The following is a 16,701-nucleotide window of genomic DNA, read 5'->3' as shown; positions in this document are numbered from 1 at the left end:
CATCCCTGCCATATGGTGTGTTTGCTGACAAGGATTTCTACATTGGTAGTAAATCACCGTACACTTTCCAGCTGTCCTGGAACGTCCCCTGAGACACGCTGACATAAATCAGACAATGAATCAGAGGGAGCTGGAAGGCTTCCATGGCTCCCAGCCGAACATACTGTGAGCTGTAAGCTGTAACAAAGATACTGCATATGTGGACTTCTTCTGTTTGTTATGACTTTTTTTCACCATGATGCTTGTCACTCAGTTACTGCATGTACCTGTGGAAACAGGAGAATTTATAAACATGTAGTCTTTTTGGATGACTGCACATTGATAAGGATTACTACTTTCAGTACGACAGTTAAGATAGGGACAACACTACTGACAGTTTGAAATTATACACCATTATTTTTAATTCAAAGGTAAATAACAGCTGTAAAATCTGCATCTTTTGAGGGCAAGTGCCTAGGCGAGGATTCCACAGGACTACAGATTCTAATAGTTATTCTAGTCCATCCCTTCCCCATGTGTCTTATCACAGCGCCCCCCTCCCGACACATCGACTCACTATACTATTGACCCCTCGGTGCAATTTATTGTCAAATCAATGACTCTATCAATTGCTGCAGCTGATGCCAACTGTATGGGCCATAAAGTGGTGGCTTTGAGCCAGTAAAATGTTTCTTAAGGGACAATATTGGCTGTTTAGTATATATATCTCAAGAGACGGTGTTGTTATCTGATAAAAGAACATTTAGTAATACTTAGTAAAACTTGACCATAGAAGTTTTATTTATCTATTTATTTATTTATTTGACTTCACACTAGTTCACAGATTTAAAAAGATTAATAAATCTGTGAGGAGCCAGCAACAGAAAATATACAATGAAATGAAAAAGTCACAGTTGTTAGACCAGTGGCTCTGGGCAATCCTCTCTAAGGGCAATCCTACTGTTGCAGCTTTAAATGTCAAATGTCAGAAATGAAATACATGTAGCTACATTGGCTTAGTGTGATTTAACCTTCTAGACTTCCTTTAAGGCATTGTGAACATCGCAGAGAGTCCTGGCTAGTTTCCAAAGATAATAGCCACAGTGGGGACATTACCGTATAAAACATTGTAGAGTTAAATTCCTTGGATATTGCTGGAATGTAAGTAATATAGACTCTTCAAGACTTGTTTCTCAGAAACAACCACTTGGAAACAAGCAATATGCATCACTTACAGTGTTTAAAGGCCTATGTGTCAGGGAAAGGTTATGTCTTGATTTCCCAGTGGAGTGGTTTGAATCGGTTTTTGACCTTCGAAATGACCTTTAGGATGTAGAATGCAGGAAATTGGGCCCATTCTTACTGTTTATTTGGAAATGGCTTTGATAAAGGACTTAAATACAACATCCTACCTCGGCAGATAAGGTCCAAATACTCGCATACAAAAGAGGATAGTAGTAACTCGGTCTTAAAGTTTTAATTGACTAGTCAAGTCATCTTCATTTTGTATAAGGTCATGTTATTGTAGAGGAGAACTCTGCTTGGAAATTATAGCATTGCATATACTAGTGATTCTCCATTCTATAATTGTTTTTATATTGTACCAATCCCCCTGGAGCAAAATGCTGCACATGATTATAGCTGTTTCCTACCAGTAAATGAATCATTGTGTCTGGACACACCATGCCTCTCCTGGGCCCACCCACATCATTTAACCCTTACACCATTTACACGGCTTAATTACATCATTACTCTATAACTCACATCAGCCTTTGTGTGGAAGATTCCATATGGAGGGCTTCGAAAGGTAGACTGTGCAATTCTCTGGGACACTTCTATTTCATGGTTATATTTCTTGTACATACCTTCCTTATACATTTTATTTTTTGGGATCTAAATTCTATGGGTTTTTTCTTTTACTTCATCCGTCAAAGGTTACCAACAGTGTTTTGAATGGTAATGTATTAAACACATTTTCGTGACTGTCGCAGCTTTCCTGGCCCCTTTGAAAATCAATGAAACACTGCGGAAGAAATGTCTGAAGAGATTGTAAAAGCTACAGTAGTTTCAGCACCAAGGACATGGCATGGTAGTGGGGATAAACTATACCCTAAGGCAAGGTTTATAACATGTGTAACAAGTGTTCAGCTCAGCAATAGAGGCGCTGTGTGGTGCGACACATTACATTTATCGTACCTCATCACACATGCATAGGTTTGAGTCTCACCAGCTGTTTATGTACCAGCAACAAACATGTCGTAAATTTAAACAGTGCAGTCAGCTGTACGAAAGATTGCAGTACCTGAATATACATATGGGTGTCATCAGGCACAGTTTTGTCACCTTTAAATTGCTATGTTTTCAGGAAACATATGTAATCTGGCCATCCGTGACAATTGCTATAAATATCAAGAACAGTTATGTTCCAATCATCAGAATTCATTGTTTTATCGACATAGTTCTTTGAATGCATTTGGATCATTACGCACCACTAATTTGGACTTCTGCCCACATGCACCCGAGTTTCATGTTCACTTAAGGTTCACACCATGCACACGCCTGGCACTGTCTTAACAAGCCTGGAAATGCAACTTCCATGTCAAGTTGCTGTGTGCATTTGTACAGTCTTATTGTGACATGCTGAGTATTGAAGATGGCCTGTGTCAGACATAATTATGGACAACAAGACAACTTTGTTGTACAGTTATATGAGATGCCTTATTCTTGTTCTACCGAAATCATTGTCACAGAATTTTCCTTAAGCAAACATTTACCCAATGCCAGCCTTACACTTAACATGATGGTAAAACAGTGGTGCAATGAAGTGAGGTAACTATTGGTCAGTGTGCGTGACCATGTCGAAACTGCCTTCCCTAGTCTAACTGTAAAGGTTCATTTCAATCCCAGATCTTTGATAACCAATTCGACCTGCATTGCCCGAATCATAGAATACAATAGTTCATCAGGTTGATGGGCACCACATTGCTCATAACCGAGTATCTGTCAAGTGTTATACATGTAAAGTAGTACTAGTTACAGGGCTGTAGATGGCTACAGGTGTCCCAAACTATTTGGTTTGTCCCATGTCTTGTATACATAAACCATGAAATAAAAGGAGTGGCCTTCAGCATGCTAATAGTGTCTGAGTCACACTGTGAGGTACAAAATCAATACAGCAATAAATCCTGCTGCAGAAGACAACTCATTGTGCTGCAGGTTCGATAGGTTTAGATACATGATAAGAGGCCTGCTGTGAGGGGGTGGTCTGGTCTATTATTAATTGTGTTGCTCCTCAGATGGGTGCTTTCTCAGGGAGAAAAATTGGTGCCAAGGTTCGATGCATTTTGTGAATCAATTCTCTCAATTTTGTATCAACATACACTTTATATTTTACTCTTTTTGTGAGGGGGTGGTCTGGTCTATTATTAACTGTGTTGCTCCTCAGATGGGTGCTTTCTCAAGGAGAAAAATTGTTACTACAGTTCAATGCATTTTGTCCCTGAAGTCTCTCAATTTTGTATCAACAGATACTTTTTTGAAGTGATTTGTATGGATGTACATCTTTGCCTGTATTGATTTCCAACAGGGCTTAAAGGACAAGAAAGTAGGACCCAGGGTTCTCCTCCTAGAAAAACTATCTTCTGTCAGGGAGTTAGTAGCTAAATTGACTCCAACCCTCATCCCAACATCATAAATGGATTATCCTCTGTAGGGGATCTCTTCCCGTCTGGCTCCAAGAACGATAGAATGGGATCAGAGCAGACGACAGTAACTCATTTGCATATTAACTGACGTCTCAAGTTTTGAAAAATCCTGTATTTCTCTCACTAGTTTTTGAAGAAAACATTGTCAGACCAGCAAAATAACCCAGATACATGTAACAAAGCTACGTAATCAATACAATACATAACTTTGCTAGGCAACTTTCCGAAAATCATAACAATGATTGTGTTTTCAACTGTCAAAGCAACCCCTTCAAAGTTGGAATTGTATATATATTTTCCTCAGAGCTGAAATAGCTTTGATAGCTGTGTGTCTAGAAGTATGACTTATACAATTGTGGTGACTACTTGGTAGTCTAAGAAATCAGTATAGACTCAGGGGCTCTGTAGAAATGTAATTTGTATACTGACAGCCAATGTCTGAGACATTCTACCAGTGAGCATGGCAGGCCAGTGTTACTAGGCCAGTGTTGTAATTGCTTCATATTCTTGGTTATAGGTACTACAAAGCTGATGTTTATGTGTAACTATACTTTGATTCCTTTCATACACAATATGATTTCAAACATGTGCTGAAGTAACTTCAATACTTGGTAAATCGTCCTAGCCAGGGAGCCCCTTCACTGATGTGAACACCACGACATTCAGAAGCAGACTGAGGTCTGGGAGTTTACGTTAGCTGAATTTATTGGGTGGTTTTATAGTCCAGCCTTGCTCTTTAAGGACAGATACATTACCTTTCAGATCATGTCTGTCAAAACATGTCACATGACTTGGCTATCTGTTGATGAACGGTAGAACAAGTCACTGCTTGTGTAGCATTTTCCAACATTATCCCTGAACTTGCTTGCCCAAATTGTACATATTTTGGTAGTTTCCTGTTAGTGTCTTGTCCTTTATTCCCTCTTAGCATCTTCAGTTAAAAATTGTTGTTGAAACCTTTATAAAAACAATTGACAGGAATTCTTTCAATACAGTCAACTCTAACTGAGAGAGACAAATAAGTTATGGCAGCTCCTTAAATAGTTTGCAAGGAAACAAGGTATTGGGCCCTCCTGAGAATGAATATTAGGTACTGTATAATCAATATGAATGATAAATGTATACCCGGTGGAGGAGAATGACATGTTGTTTCAGGATTTGCACTTTTTCTACTTCATTTGAATCTGAATCAAGGCACACCTGGTCATGTGAATTCATAGAAATAATGCATTTTATATAGTAGGGACTTGCAGTTTTGTTAAGTTGAACATTAAGAAATGTTGTGGACTGTCTTGAGAAAATGAGAATTTTCCTATAAATGTTAAATTTACAATGTTTAATGATTTTTGTGTATTTTTCATCTTCACCTGGCATTGCTGATAAACCAAACAGAACAATAGTTTTTATATAAAAATGTCTCGTAACCTTTGATATCACAATGTCAAATCAACCAGAGAACATACTGATGTCCTTCAAACTGGAGATGTCTTCAGCCCTTACTCAGATTGAAGAAGAATATAACAAATTAGTTGGGTCCTACAAAGTGGGGTAATTGCCTTCCCCGGCTGCCCTTAAGATAAGCATTCCATTTTCTTCTAATCTTTTAAAGACTTAAAACAAATGTGTGGCTGACCACAGCCTGGCAGGTTGGGTCACCCTGCCCTACAGATGATGTATCGGTAGATTTATGTGGACCTATCCCTAGGCCTGCTATTACTTACAGCACTGTAGCACTGTTTGTGCATTAGAGAGATAATTGTTCCAGAGAGGAAACAAAACAGTGAGTCATCTATGCCTGTTACAAATTGAAATATGAGAAGAGGACTTTATGGTCTAGAACAAACAAGAATTAGAAATGTGTTGCTGGAATCAATCTATCGTCCTTCCTTTCCACCCCACCCCCAACAGGTTTGCACTGTTTTCTATGTTAAACAGTCGTCAGCTTAAATTGGGTCATGAATTTCCTCCCATTTAAAGGGAGACACTTTTACGTCCTTTGTGACAGTGTTTATAGCTGGATGTGGAGGTCCGGTAAAACATGATAAATCCACACAGAAAACTGTACTGTGGGTAAGTAGGTAGAACTGTTGAGGAATGATTTATTCTTGTGCTGAAGAGAATTGAATCGTTAATCCTTTCCATGGCTGAATTGTTCAGTTAATTGGATAAAGAGATTGGACTTTTAGAACCCTTTTTAAGCTTTTATGAGCCTCAGTTGGTCAGTAGCACTCTTGGCTATTTTGGTAGAAATCTTTAAAATGAAGAATAGAAAACAACAAACTTAATCAAATTAATTTTGGTTGTCTAATAAGCATGATAGCATGGTAGTTAAGGCCTTGTGTGTAGATTACAAATTGCAGCAATGCTGTCTAAATGCAAATTCTACCTGTGTGGTAACAGGGGAACAAATCAGCCTGCTCGAGATTGCAATCTAGATGTGCTTCCGGTATCATGTGGAGATTTAGTTGTCGGCACAGTTTAGAGCACTACCTGTAGTGGAGGGGTTCCATGTTGTAAATAATACATAAGTACATAACAGGTCCCCCATTACTGGTGCCTAATACATGTAGCTGGTCCAACTGTTGTTGAGTCCAAGAGGAATTCCATGCTTTTGTTTTGGGTGAATGTAAAGACCCATCTGTAGGTACTGTATATTCTGGACTTAGTCTTTACAGGTCCCTGCAAATGCCAGATTTGTAGACATACTGATGAGATAGACTGCTGAGGGTGAAGTCACACATTTTCTCAAGACAGAATATTTACAATTTTTTACTATTTTGAACAGATGGTCTGGCCATCGACCAAACAATGAATGGCTAATTCTTTTACCTTGTATATACTTTACTACAGCGTTGGTTAAATGATACTAACTATATTTTCTGTACTCTTTGAATTAGATTAAAGTTATGCTGTATTCAATACTATCAATTCCTCTGATTTCTGCCCAGTTCTGGATATGTACTGGGCAGTGTTGGAACTGCTGCTAATATTGTAATAAACAATGATAATAATTATTCTATTTTCTGTTCTATGTGAAATTAACTTTAAACACAATGAGGTTATTTTCAATACAATCAATGTCCTTTGATCCCTCCCCAGTCCTGGACATGACAAGGCACGTGCCGCTGTACCGGGCGGTATTGGAGCTGCTGCTGATAATAAACAATGATGATAATTATTCTATTTTCTGTTCTAAATGAAATAAACTAAAGACACAATTATGCTATACATGTGTCTAACACAATTATCGTCTCCGATTTTACCCCCAGTCCTGGACATGGCGAGGCACGTGCCGCTGTACCGGGCGGTGCTGGAGCTGCTGCGAGCGCTGGCCATCTCCCGCCACCTGGTGCACCTGCTGCTGCCCCTCCCGCAGCCGCAGCTGGGCACCGAGCACGACAACGAGGAGCCCCCAGTCTCCGTCAGCAGGCTGCTGGAGAAGATGAAGCAGTGTGTGGACACCTACGCCAAGACTCTCAGGTGAGTTACAGTGTGTAGACACAAATTATACCAAACATACGTGGCCATCATATGTTTAGATGTACATGTAACATCACTTGTCACAAACACCAAACTGCAAGAGGCAGTGAAGTGCATGTACTTATATCTGACACACATTTGGCAAAGCGAGATGAAAAATGCTGTATGAAATGAAAAATTCTGTATTACATAAATAGAATATGATGATATATGGACAATCTTGGATAAAATTGATGAGTACATGAGTGTAAATGTGAATGTACATGTGTTCTGAAGAAGGGATAACAGTAATACTGAACATTTACAACTTTGTGTACCAACAGGAACAACAAGGAGAAGAAAGGGAAGAACACTAAGCCTGAGGACGACAGTGAGTCGGAGGGTCTGGCCCTGCTCATCCCTGACATCCAGCACACGGCCATCCTGGTGCACAAAACTACATCACAACTACTGGCACAGCTCAAAGGTCAGTCTGGCATATAACATCATTTTGCTGTGTCATTTACAATACTTTGCCATAGATTTCAATGTCTTCAATAGTTTTCCATGGCTAGACCTTAACCTCCATTAACATTAATTCGCCGGGGTACATAAATCCACCACATTGAAAAACAATGGGTTTGAAAGATCTCTAGTGCAGCCACCCCCCCCCCCCCCAACTATGCACAATTTAAATAAACAGGAGTGCATTATACTGGGAGACGATGAGTTGGAGATCTGTTTGGAAATATCTTTTCATGGTGGCAGAATTATGTACCCTGGTGGGATTAGTTACATGTGTAGTAGATGTTAAGGCCACCAGGAAGAAAGTTTATCTGTCACAGAATTTCTTGTATGAATGACCGTGAATGATGAGTAGAAAATGGCATGAATCCTTTATTAAAGTTTATTTCTACATGTGAGCCTTTAAAGAAGTTGTTTTCCATTAGCCCATAATTTGTCCATGGTAGAGATGCGTATACTGTTTGTACACGATCTTTTTGTGGGAGCAGATACTAGAGCCATCATCTGTTATGTCTGGTCTAGATCTGTAAGTCACAGTTCTGTTTCTCTGTCTGCCTGTCCAGGCTCAGCTGGAGGTGCCAGTGAGGAGGAGAAGAGGAGAGCCATGATGGCCACAGCCACGCCTGATGCCAAGTACATGTCCATCATGAAGGACCTGCAGTTTGGTGAGTACAACATGCTCAGCAGTTAAAGTGTCAGGATTGCACTACTGTATGTGTAAACATTGAAATCTTTAAGTCTGAAAGACTATGGTTGTAGACAATGTCAATGTACAATGTTTGTCAGTCGTGGTTAGCATTCTTCAAATGAAATTCGACATTTCAGGCAGAAGGAGTGGGTAGATGTAGCTCAAAAGCACCACCTATCTCATTGTCCCCAAAGTGCAGGGTATTCAAATTGGAGTAATGAATTTCCACACCATTGATGCATGTCACATTTCCTTCCAAGGAAATCCATCAGGAAAAGGGATTAAAAGAGGATGATATACAGGGACCGAATTCTGGCCAGCACTTATTTCAGCCACAGATTTCTAGAAAGTAACATTTTTTTAAAAACATGACCTGGAATTCATGAAATTTCTTATTAACTTAAAGCATCCCATACTGTATGCTGTTCAACATCCCAGAAGGGTCACACTTCCTGAAATATGTTACATCAAAGTGATGGATTAATGTCTTGTGAGAAATAATGTCAGAATGACGGTCTATTTTCCCTCCCATCTTCCAGACACCTACCTTATCACATCAGAAGACGATGATGGGAAGATCCAGTTCAACATGGGCTTCCACTTCGCCTCCAACGTGAAGGCAGCGGGAGACGTCAGCAACCCGCGGCGCGCCCGGCGGCTGGCGCAGGAGGCCGTGACCCTCTCCACCTCCCTCCCGCTGTCCGCGAGCTCCAGCGTGTTCGTGAGGTGTGACGAGGACAGGCTGGACATCATGAAGGTGACTCTTGGTTCTTGTGCAATTGCTTGGTTTTATACCTTAGGCATTGTTCTTACAGTGTGTATGTGGAAATATGGTTACGCCAAGGTTTAGACTGGTGCAATGGCCAAGTAAGGAGAGCTATTGCTTTGCATTCGGTAGGTCAGGTATCCGTTCCCTGGCAGACTCAAACCAAAACCTTTGGACATTGTATAATATTTCTGTCTATGCTTAGCACTTCAGCATTTTGGAAAGAGCATAGGGTGTCCTAGTGGACTAGCCCCCTGCTGCATTGACTGCACGAAGTGGTGTGGCCCAAAGCCCAAGCATCGTTGTGGGAAGGACTAAATTCAACCCAAGGTTCAGATGTTGTTTCCCATCTTTGAGTCGTGTTTTGTGTGTTTGTTCCAGGTGTTGATAACAGGCCCTTCAGACACTCCCTACGCCAACGGCTGCTTCGAGTTTGACGTGTACTTCCCGCAGGACTACCCCAACTCCCCCATGTTGGTCAACCTAGAGACAACAGGACACCACTCTGTCAGGTTCAACCCTAACCTGTACAACGATGGCAAGGTGAGCAAGAGGGTGTGGGGGAGGGGGTGGGACAACTTACGGGGCAGTCATATTCCAAGTAGACTGTTGTACAGTCACCGTATTATTTTGACATAGAATTTTTCAAGCAGGCTGTGTAAGAGAGTCTTTTCCATCACAAGATAGCTGAATTTATACGACATGCATGGCTTTCCCAAGAATGCCTTCAGTTTGACTAGTAGTTTGACTAATGTAAGCGGACCCTTAGTGAGTAAGCAAGCAAGCAAATGAGAAAAAGAGAATAGTGGTTGACAGTGTTCCTTTCTAGGAGTCACATATAAAAGACAATTAAGATATTTCTAAATCCTATTTTGTTGCAGTTTTAGAATGTTGTCATTTTTGCTCCAGTTTTATCCTTCATATCAGTGTTTCAATTGCACCATTACAATTGTCTATCATGGTAATATATATGTATCATATACAATGTAAGGAACTTACACTGCCTTGTATGAATGTCAGCTAATGTACTAACAAACTTGTGTATGTTGCAGGTTTGCCTGTCTGTACTGAACACCTGGCACGGCCGCCCTGAGGAGAAGTGGAACTCACAGACATCCAGCTTCCTACAGGTGAGCCATTGTTGTGTACTCTTTGTGATTGTGTGGTTTAGCACTGCACAGAGACCAACAGGAGAAATCAGTAAACGAAAATTTGGAGTTGGGGAAAATAAGGAGTCCTAATTCGCACAAGACAAATACTGAAATTGCCAACAATGGTAAATGCAAAAGCGTAACAAAAACTTTTCTACACGCATAAAGCACCCATCCACTGATATATGTACCTCATGGTCTAGTATACTGTTTGTATGAAGTTTCATTAAAAGGGCAATATTTACAGTATCTCCTATTATCTTAAAATGATGTTGCACCACTATTTGGTCATATTGTACAGTGTAAACATGTTTGAGTCATCAGTATTCTGGAGGATTAAAGAAATGCCCAGTCATGTAAACTTGCTAACAGCCAGCACTCCCCCCCCCCCTCCCCTCCCCAGGTTCTGGTGTCCATCCAGTCCCTGATCCTGGTTTCTGAGCCATACTTCAATGAGCCCGGTTACGAGCGGTCCAGAGGGACCCCGTCAGGGATGCAGAGCTCCCGGGAGTACGACGCCAACATTCGCCAGGCAACCGTCAAGTGGGCAATGTTAGAGCAGCTCCGCAACCCTTCACCATGCTTTAAGGAGGTAAGTCATCACGAAAACTAACAAGTTAGTGAGTTTTGTTATAAAACCTGGTGTTCTCAGTCCTATCGTTAGTCACTGACGAAAGACAGTGGATGCTGTCTGAAACGTCTGACTGTTTCAAAATCTTATCCAGTTGCTTGAGTAATTATTTTCTAACCTTCATCAAGGTAACAAGTTAGTGGTTGACCAAAATGTTTAGCTCCATCTTGTCCTTAACCATTATTAAACTTTAGAGTGGTCTACAACAGATTTCAAACATGGGGATGTGATTCTCAAACTTTGACAAGTCACAATTAGCGTCATACTAATCTTAGACATCTCTCCACCATTTAAAGTATGTTTATTTATTCCTTGTATGTTGTGCAGAGGAGACAACTGGTAGAGGTGTTTTGTCTCTTCCTCCATTCATTGTAATGGAAAGGTTGAATAAAGAGATAAAGTACCACAGAGATTGCATTGATAAACCATGTTGCCTCTGTTCCGCTCACTCTCAGGTGATCCAGAAGCACTTCTGGCTGAAGCGTGTGGAGGTGCTGGCCCAGTGTGAGGAGTGGATCGCTGACATCGAGACGTACACCAGCGACAAGCGGGTGGGGAGAACCATGGCACATCACGCAGCAGCACTCAGGGTCAGTTGGACAGATCGAGTGTGCATCTCTATATTTAACAGTGCATTTGTGTACAAAAGAGAAAATCTTTAACACAGCTTTTGCCTGGACTGTGTGTGTGTATGTGTGTGTGTGTGTGTGTTTGTGTTTTTGGATATTTGTGGTCAGCATAACTTAACATCTTGATGGATTGTAATGATATCTGGTTTGTGTTGATGAAGGTTAGTGGTTTGTGGTTAGGTGTTGGGAAGAGAAAGGTCAATGTCGGTTTTTGGCCCCGGTGTGTGACCTTGGTACTGCAGCGGAACTTCCGTTTTTTGTATCCAGGTTTAAGTTTTGTCATCAGGACTGATGAAACCAGTATAAAACTGTGAAATGTAATGGTGCCATTTCTTTTGCTGTACAGAGACACACAGCCCAGCTGAGGGAAGAGCTGATGAAGATGAAACCACCAACAGATCTGGAGGACCCTGAGTCAAACGACTCAGAAAACACAGAGAAGAACAACGGTGACGACACAGCAGAGGTAGTGGAGTCTTCCGCCAACCCAGATGAACAGAGCAAAGACGTAACAGATGGACAGGCTAGTGTGAGCATCGGTGGGAAGATAACTTTGGACACAGAAGGGCAGAGTGGCAATAGTACAGATGGACAGAGTAGCACCAGCACAGAGGGACAGACAAGCGGCAGCACAGATGAACAGACCAGCACCAGCACAGAGGAACCAACCAACAGCAGCACAGACAGCCAGACGGGTGCTGTCACAGGAGCACAGACAGGTGCCAGCCCGAAGGACCAGCACTGATGAACCACCTTCAACACCTCCACAGAAAGTAACATCGTTCTAGGGTGCCAATAATGCGACATATGTTTAACAACAATGCTGCAGGAAGGAAATGGTTTGAAATGAGATGTTGCAACTTAAAATGCTGCTGGTAATTGTTAATGCAGGAAATGATAGCTGGAAGTGGGGGGGAAAGGAACTACATGTACTTGTAATAAGCATGGTAGAACAATGTAGGAACAAAAATGAAGAGACAATGAAGTACAATGGACTACATTATGCATTATAAAGTCCTGACTCTTTCAAGAACTCAGACCTCCTGTATTTGGTATTGATAATCTTGTCACTCGGTGGTTGTCAAGTTTTCCTAACTCCACTCTTACAAGCTACTCGTGGAAGACCTCGTTTTAAATTCTTGTAATTCACAGAAGCACAAACTCAGAAAGGGAAGCAACTATGTAATTACTTAAGCCTCCCAATGAATGGTTAGATGACCCTGGGGTGCTTTTGAACATTGCTTTTCATTGACAATACAATGGTTGGCAAACAAGTTCAGTACCGCCAACACTCTAGCCGTATATAAGATACAAGAACATGAGTAATATTTTGTTCGTCCGTATATGGTCGGTAACATTCGATATGTATAATTGCACCATGTACATAACAAAGCATGGTGCATATCCTGTCCAGATCAACATGTACAATGATCGGGACTGATATGAGAGATATTATTGTTTGGCCATATTGCATGATAGCATTCAAAGGCATTCTGATGGTGTACAAAATGTGCTGCACACTTCTGACTTTCTTTGTAATACATGTCTGCATAGTGCATATAGATCTTCAATTTGTGAAAAGACAAACTCTTATGATACTTTTCGTACAACAGAACGTATGCTTGTTGCACGAAACTGTTCTTGTAAAATCCATTACATACTATTGTACCATGTGTAAAGAATGTTGTCTGTACTTGGTGCAGAGCTATGTAAGGCTCATCCTGTTGGAGCAATGCAAGGCATTTCTATCCTTCTATAAAGAAGGGATAATCACATGTAAATATAAAGTTGTTGTTTGATTTAGGTTGTTGTTCATTAGTTGTTCAAGTAAGTGTGGAAGGTCAAAAGCAAGGAAGAGAGAAAGAAAGCATTCTTGTTATATAAAGATTATGTGTTAAGCAAGAATAATGTACTGTATCATACCAAACGATCAGGGATATGACATTATCTGACAGAATTCTGCCTATTTTATGAATGCCATTGTTGCAAAGCAAATTATAGAATTGTAACTTGGAACACTTATATATACCTGAACCAACTGCTGCACGATGACTATGATACTATTAGTACTGACTCGTGCATTCTTCCATATGGGAAGATGTAAAGGTTTGACTGTATGAGGAGAACTAAAGGAAGCGTGGGATGTGAACATGGCACCGAAGGGAAGGGGATCGGTGCTAGACGACGTTGTGTGTGAATTTGTGTCACTTTGTGGTGTTGTACAAGCGTAACAATGGTGTTTCGGAACTAGTTGTAGTCCATCCAAACAGTATAGTTACTATAGATCATCGGGCATCTGTATTATGTTCAACATGGCTTCTCTCGGATGTAACTCTGGCATGACTGACTTGTAAGAATATGACAAAACGGTGCCAGAGAATTTGCTTTCTTGATACTGATATACATACAGGACATGTACATTGGCTCTATATGATATAGCAATGTCTGCATTCCATGTACATTGTATGCAGACCTGGTGGGTTGTACCAGGGACTCCTGTAGACCAGTTGGTTCTTTTCTGTTGATTTTCTGTTGCTTTTTAGATGGATTGGGATGTAATTACAAAATAAAACAACTTGACAAGAGTGGGGTTGTTCTTGAATGCTTTTGTCCATTCTCTTCCTGACTGATCATGAATGAGCAAGATTATGATTATGTCCTTAGAAGTGAAACACTCCTGATAGTGGGTAGTGATAACAGCCTTGTGTTCTTGCCAACCTATAGTGCACTGTTTCATGGATGCAATCATGATCAGGTGTAATTGCTGAAGTCGTTGGAAGTGGGTTCAGGCTTGAATGGTTGTATGATGTAACTGCTAGCTAGGGGAGCTCTGACAAACTGTTGTATATACTGACACATATACTAGTCTACAACTAATGAAAATGGTCACATTTAGGCTGTTTTAACTTCTCCCTGCCAAACCTAAAGTCACAATTTGGCACCAAATATGTATTGGTTGTGTCTTATTGGGAACAGAGAAAGTTAAAGACAACTTTCTAGCTTGCTCGAGTAACACCATTATTACCAAGATCTATTCCACATGTTTATAAGAGATCTACTTGCTAAGAGACAGCAGTATCTCTTTGCTTCATCGTAAGCGTTGAACATTGGAAGACATCATGCCAATGACATGCAACTTAACAGCAAGTCACAAGGGGGCAGCTTTAAATCATACTGCACTGCAGTGCTAGTCTAGTACTGTAATCTCCAAGCAGATCTATCGGTGACAATAACAGTATCCAAAGGGCAAAAGCATTGGCCACCGATAGCCAATAGCGCTGCTTTTGCCCTATAGATACTGTCATTGCCACCGATAGATCTGCTTGGAGATTAAGTATTGGGCACCCATGAAATAGGACAGCTTTGAATAACCCCTTTTATTACAGAAGGGGTTCTAAAAATAGCAGCATACTAGTATATAATTACACAGTCATCAAGAACATATAAATAGCCTGTAATGAACTTCATGTGCTGAATGGACCTCATTAGGCAGAAGGCTCCAAGCACTGTACTTAGGGTACACAGATTGTGGGGTTTGATCCACTCGCAATGGGAGGGATACCTACTCTTTTCGGTGTTTTGAGTTGAACATGCTCCAGCTGTAGCTGTCCTATAACATGGGACCCCCATTTAACATCCTATCTGCGGAACATCCCTAACTGAAGCCAGGTACTCATTTTCACCAGAGTGAAGTGAGGAAATGCATATGTTAGGGAACTGGAAAATCTTGATTCTCAGGCAAACACTCTAACCATTACACCACACGATGCAGTCAGTCTTCCCATTTCTTTCGTACTTTCAACTTGTAACAAGAATCAAAATTAACATAATATGACCATTAGTTCTTAATATGCAATGTACATTCAGTTTGATTCGTATTACATTTGCCTGATCCCTTCAGTTTCAAAATATTTTTTTCAACACTCTTGCATCAGATTTGAGAGTGCCAATCATTTAATCAATCTGTGTGGGCAGTGACATAAAAATTATGTCTTATCATCATTGGAATAACTGGTCTTCTCCTACCTTGCCTGAGGCAAAGAATGGCAGTAGATGATGCATACATGATTCATAATTATCAGAGATTTGAAGTGGCAAGGACACACGAAACAACCCAGCTTAGCACGGCTGGGAATCTATCCCGATATATCCTGACTCAGCGTGTTGTGAAGCTGTCTTTCACCTTAAGATGCTCAAGGACATCTGAATTATGTGCAAGGCGTCTGCAATGTTTCTGGGCTGGTTGAAGATGGCGTTGTCTTATATATGACTGTCTTCGTAATGAAACTTCTGGATCAATAGCATCGGACACAACAAAAGAGAAGGGCAGCAATTTGCCTATCTTTATTGCCTCAGGCTCCGGGGTCATTGCCCTTAATGTGTCAGATGTGCTGGGATATTTCATCACATCTGACTCTGTGCAATGCCTCGCCAAGGTTATTGGACAAACCATCATGGAGGATCACCTTGGTGGACTTGTGTGCCAGAAGCCTTCTGATCACAGGCTCTCGTCAGAATTAATCAATACTAAATCTGTCCTGAGTGACATCTTTGGGCCATGCAAAATTTGAGAGACAGAGAATATCATTTCCCAGGACAGTTTAGGTATTCAAAGATATCACAAGTCTGTGGAATAGTATTTGGATATGAAGAGGTCACAGACATTTCTGCTCTGTGAGACTAAAAACTAATAAAAGAAGCGCATCCTTGCATTACACTTTCATGCATCACTCACAACCGTGGCCTTATGGGGTGAGACAGGTGCAGAGTGTGTCTGTCTTACAACAGGTGAGAGGACTGTGACAGTAGCATGTCAGTAGGAAGGATATTAGAGTGCAGTTAGTTGTTCACAAGGAGTGGAATGTGGCACATTATATGTATATCAACGAAGAAGCCGAATCATATCACACAGTAACTTTCAACAATTTGTCACACAATACATTATTAGTATAATGTGAGTGAGTTGTATTTATACATTCTGCTATACATTGAAAGGCTGACAATTTTGTCCAGTATAATTCCTGCTACATCATACATGTACAAATCTGCAGAATACACATTTAGTTTTTTTACACCTCAAATGAATAGACAGTAACCATTTTTACAGTCTAATGTATTAAAGTAGTTACTGTGGCATCTGTGGGACTGCATCTGGCTGCACAGTAAACA

The 16,701-nt window shown here is 40.7% G+C and overlaps 1 protein-coding gene across 11 annotated transcripts in view; it reads left to right on the top strand.

The window, feature by feature from the left end:
* The window catches only part of LOC136433516 (baculoviral IAP repeat-containing protein 6-like), a 114,289-nt gene extending 100,172 nt beyond the window's left edge, over positions 1 to 14,117 (top strand). For 10 of the 11 annotated variants that reach the window (XM_066425814.1, XM_066425811.1, XM_066425805.1 and 7 more), the window contains 9 exons: positions 6,953 to 7,163; positions 7,487 to 7,629; positions 8,231 to 8,332; positions 8,895 to 9,112; positions 9,503 to 9,664; positions 10,174 to 10,251; positions 10,676 to 10,864; positions 11,359 to 11,493; positions 11,879 to 14,117. In XM_066425814.1, the coding sequence (XP_066281911.1) occupies positions 6,953 to 7,163; positions 7,487 to 7,629; positions 8,231 to 8,332; positions 8,895 to 9,112; positions 9,503 to 9,664; positions 10,174 to 10,251; positions 10,676 to 10,864; positions 11,359 to 11,493; positions 11,879 to 12,277 (1,637 nt within the window). In that variant the 3' untranslated portion in view covers positions 12,278 to 14,117. Of the gene's footprint in view, positions 1 to 6,782; positions 6,899 to 6,952; positions 7,164 to 7,486; positions 7,630 to 8,230; positions 8,333 to 8,894; positions 9,113 to 9,502; positions 9,665 to 10,173; positions 10,252 to 10,675; positions 10,865 to 11,358; positions 11,494 to 11,878 lie in introns of those variants that run through there. The other variant, XM_066425815.1, reaches the window with a different exon arrangement.
* The last annotated feature ends 2,584 nt before the right edge of the window (positions 14,118 to 16,701 follow it).

The sequence above is a fragment of the Branchiostoma lanceolatum genome, chromosome 4 (genome assembly GCF_035083965.1).
Source record: "Branchiostoma lanceolatum isolate klBraLanc5 chromosome 4, klBraLanc5.hap2, whole genome shotgun sequence".
NCBI lineage: Eukaryota > Metazoa > Chordata > Leptocardii > Amphioxiformes > Branchiostomatidae > Branchiostoma > Branchiostoma lanceolatum.
This window is presented reverse-complemented; position numbering and strand designations above follow the sequence as displayed.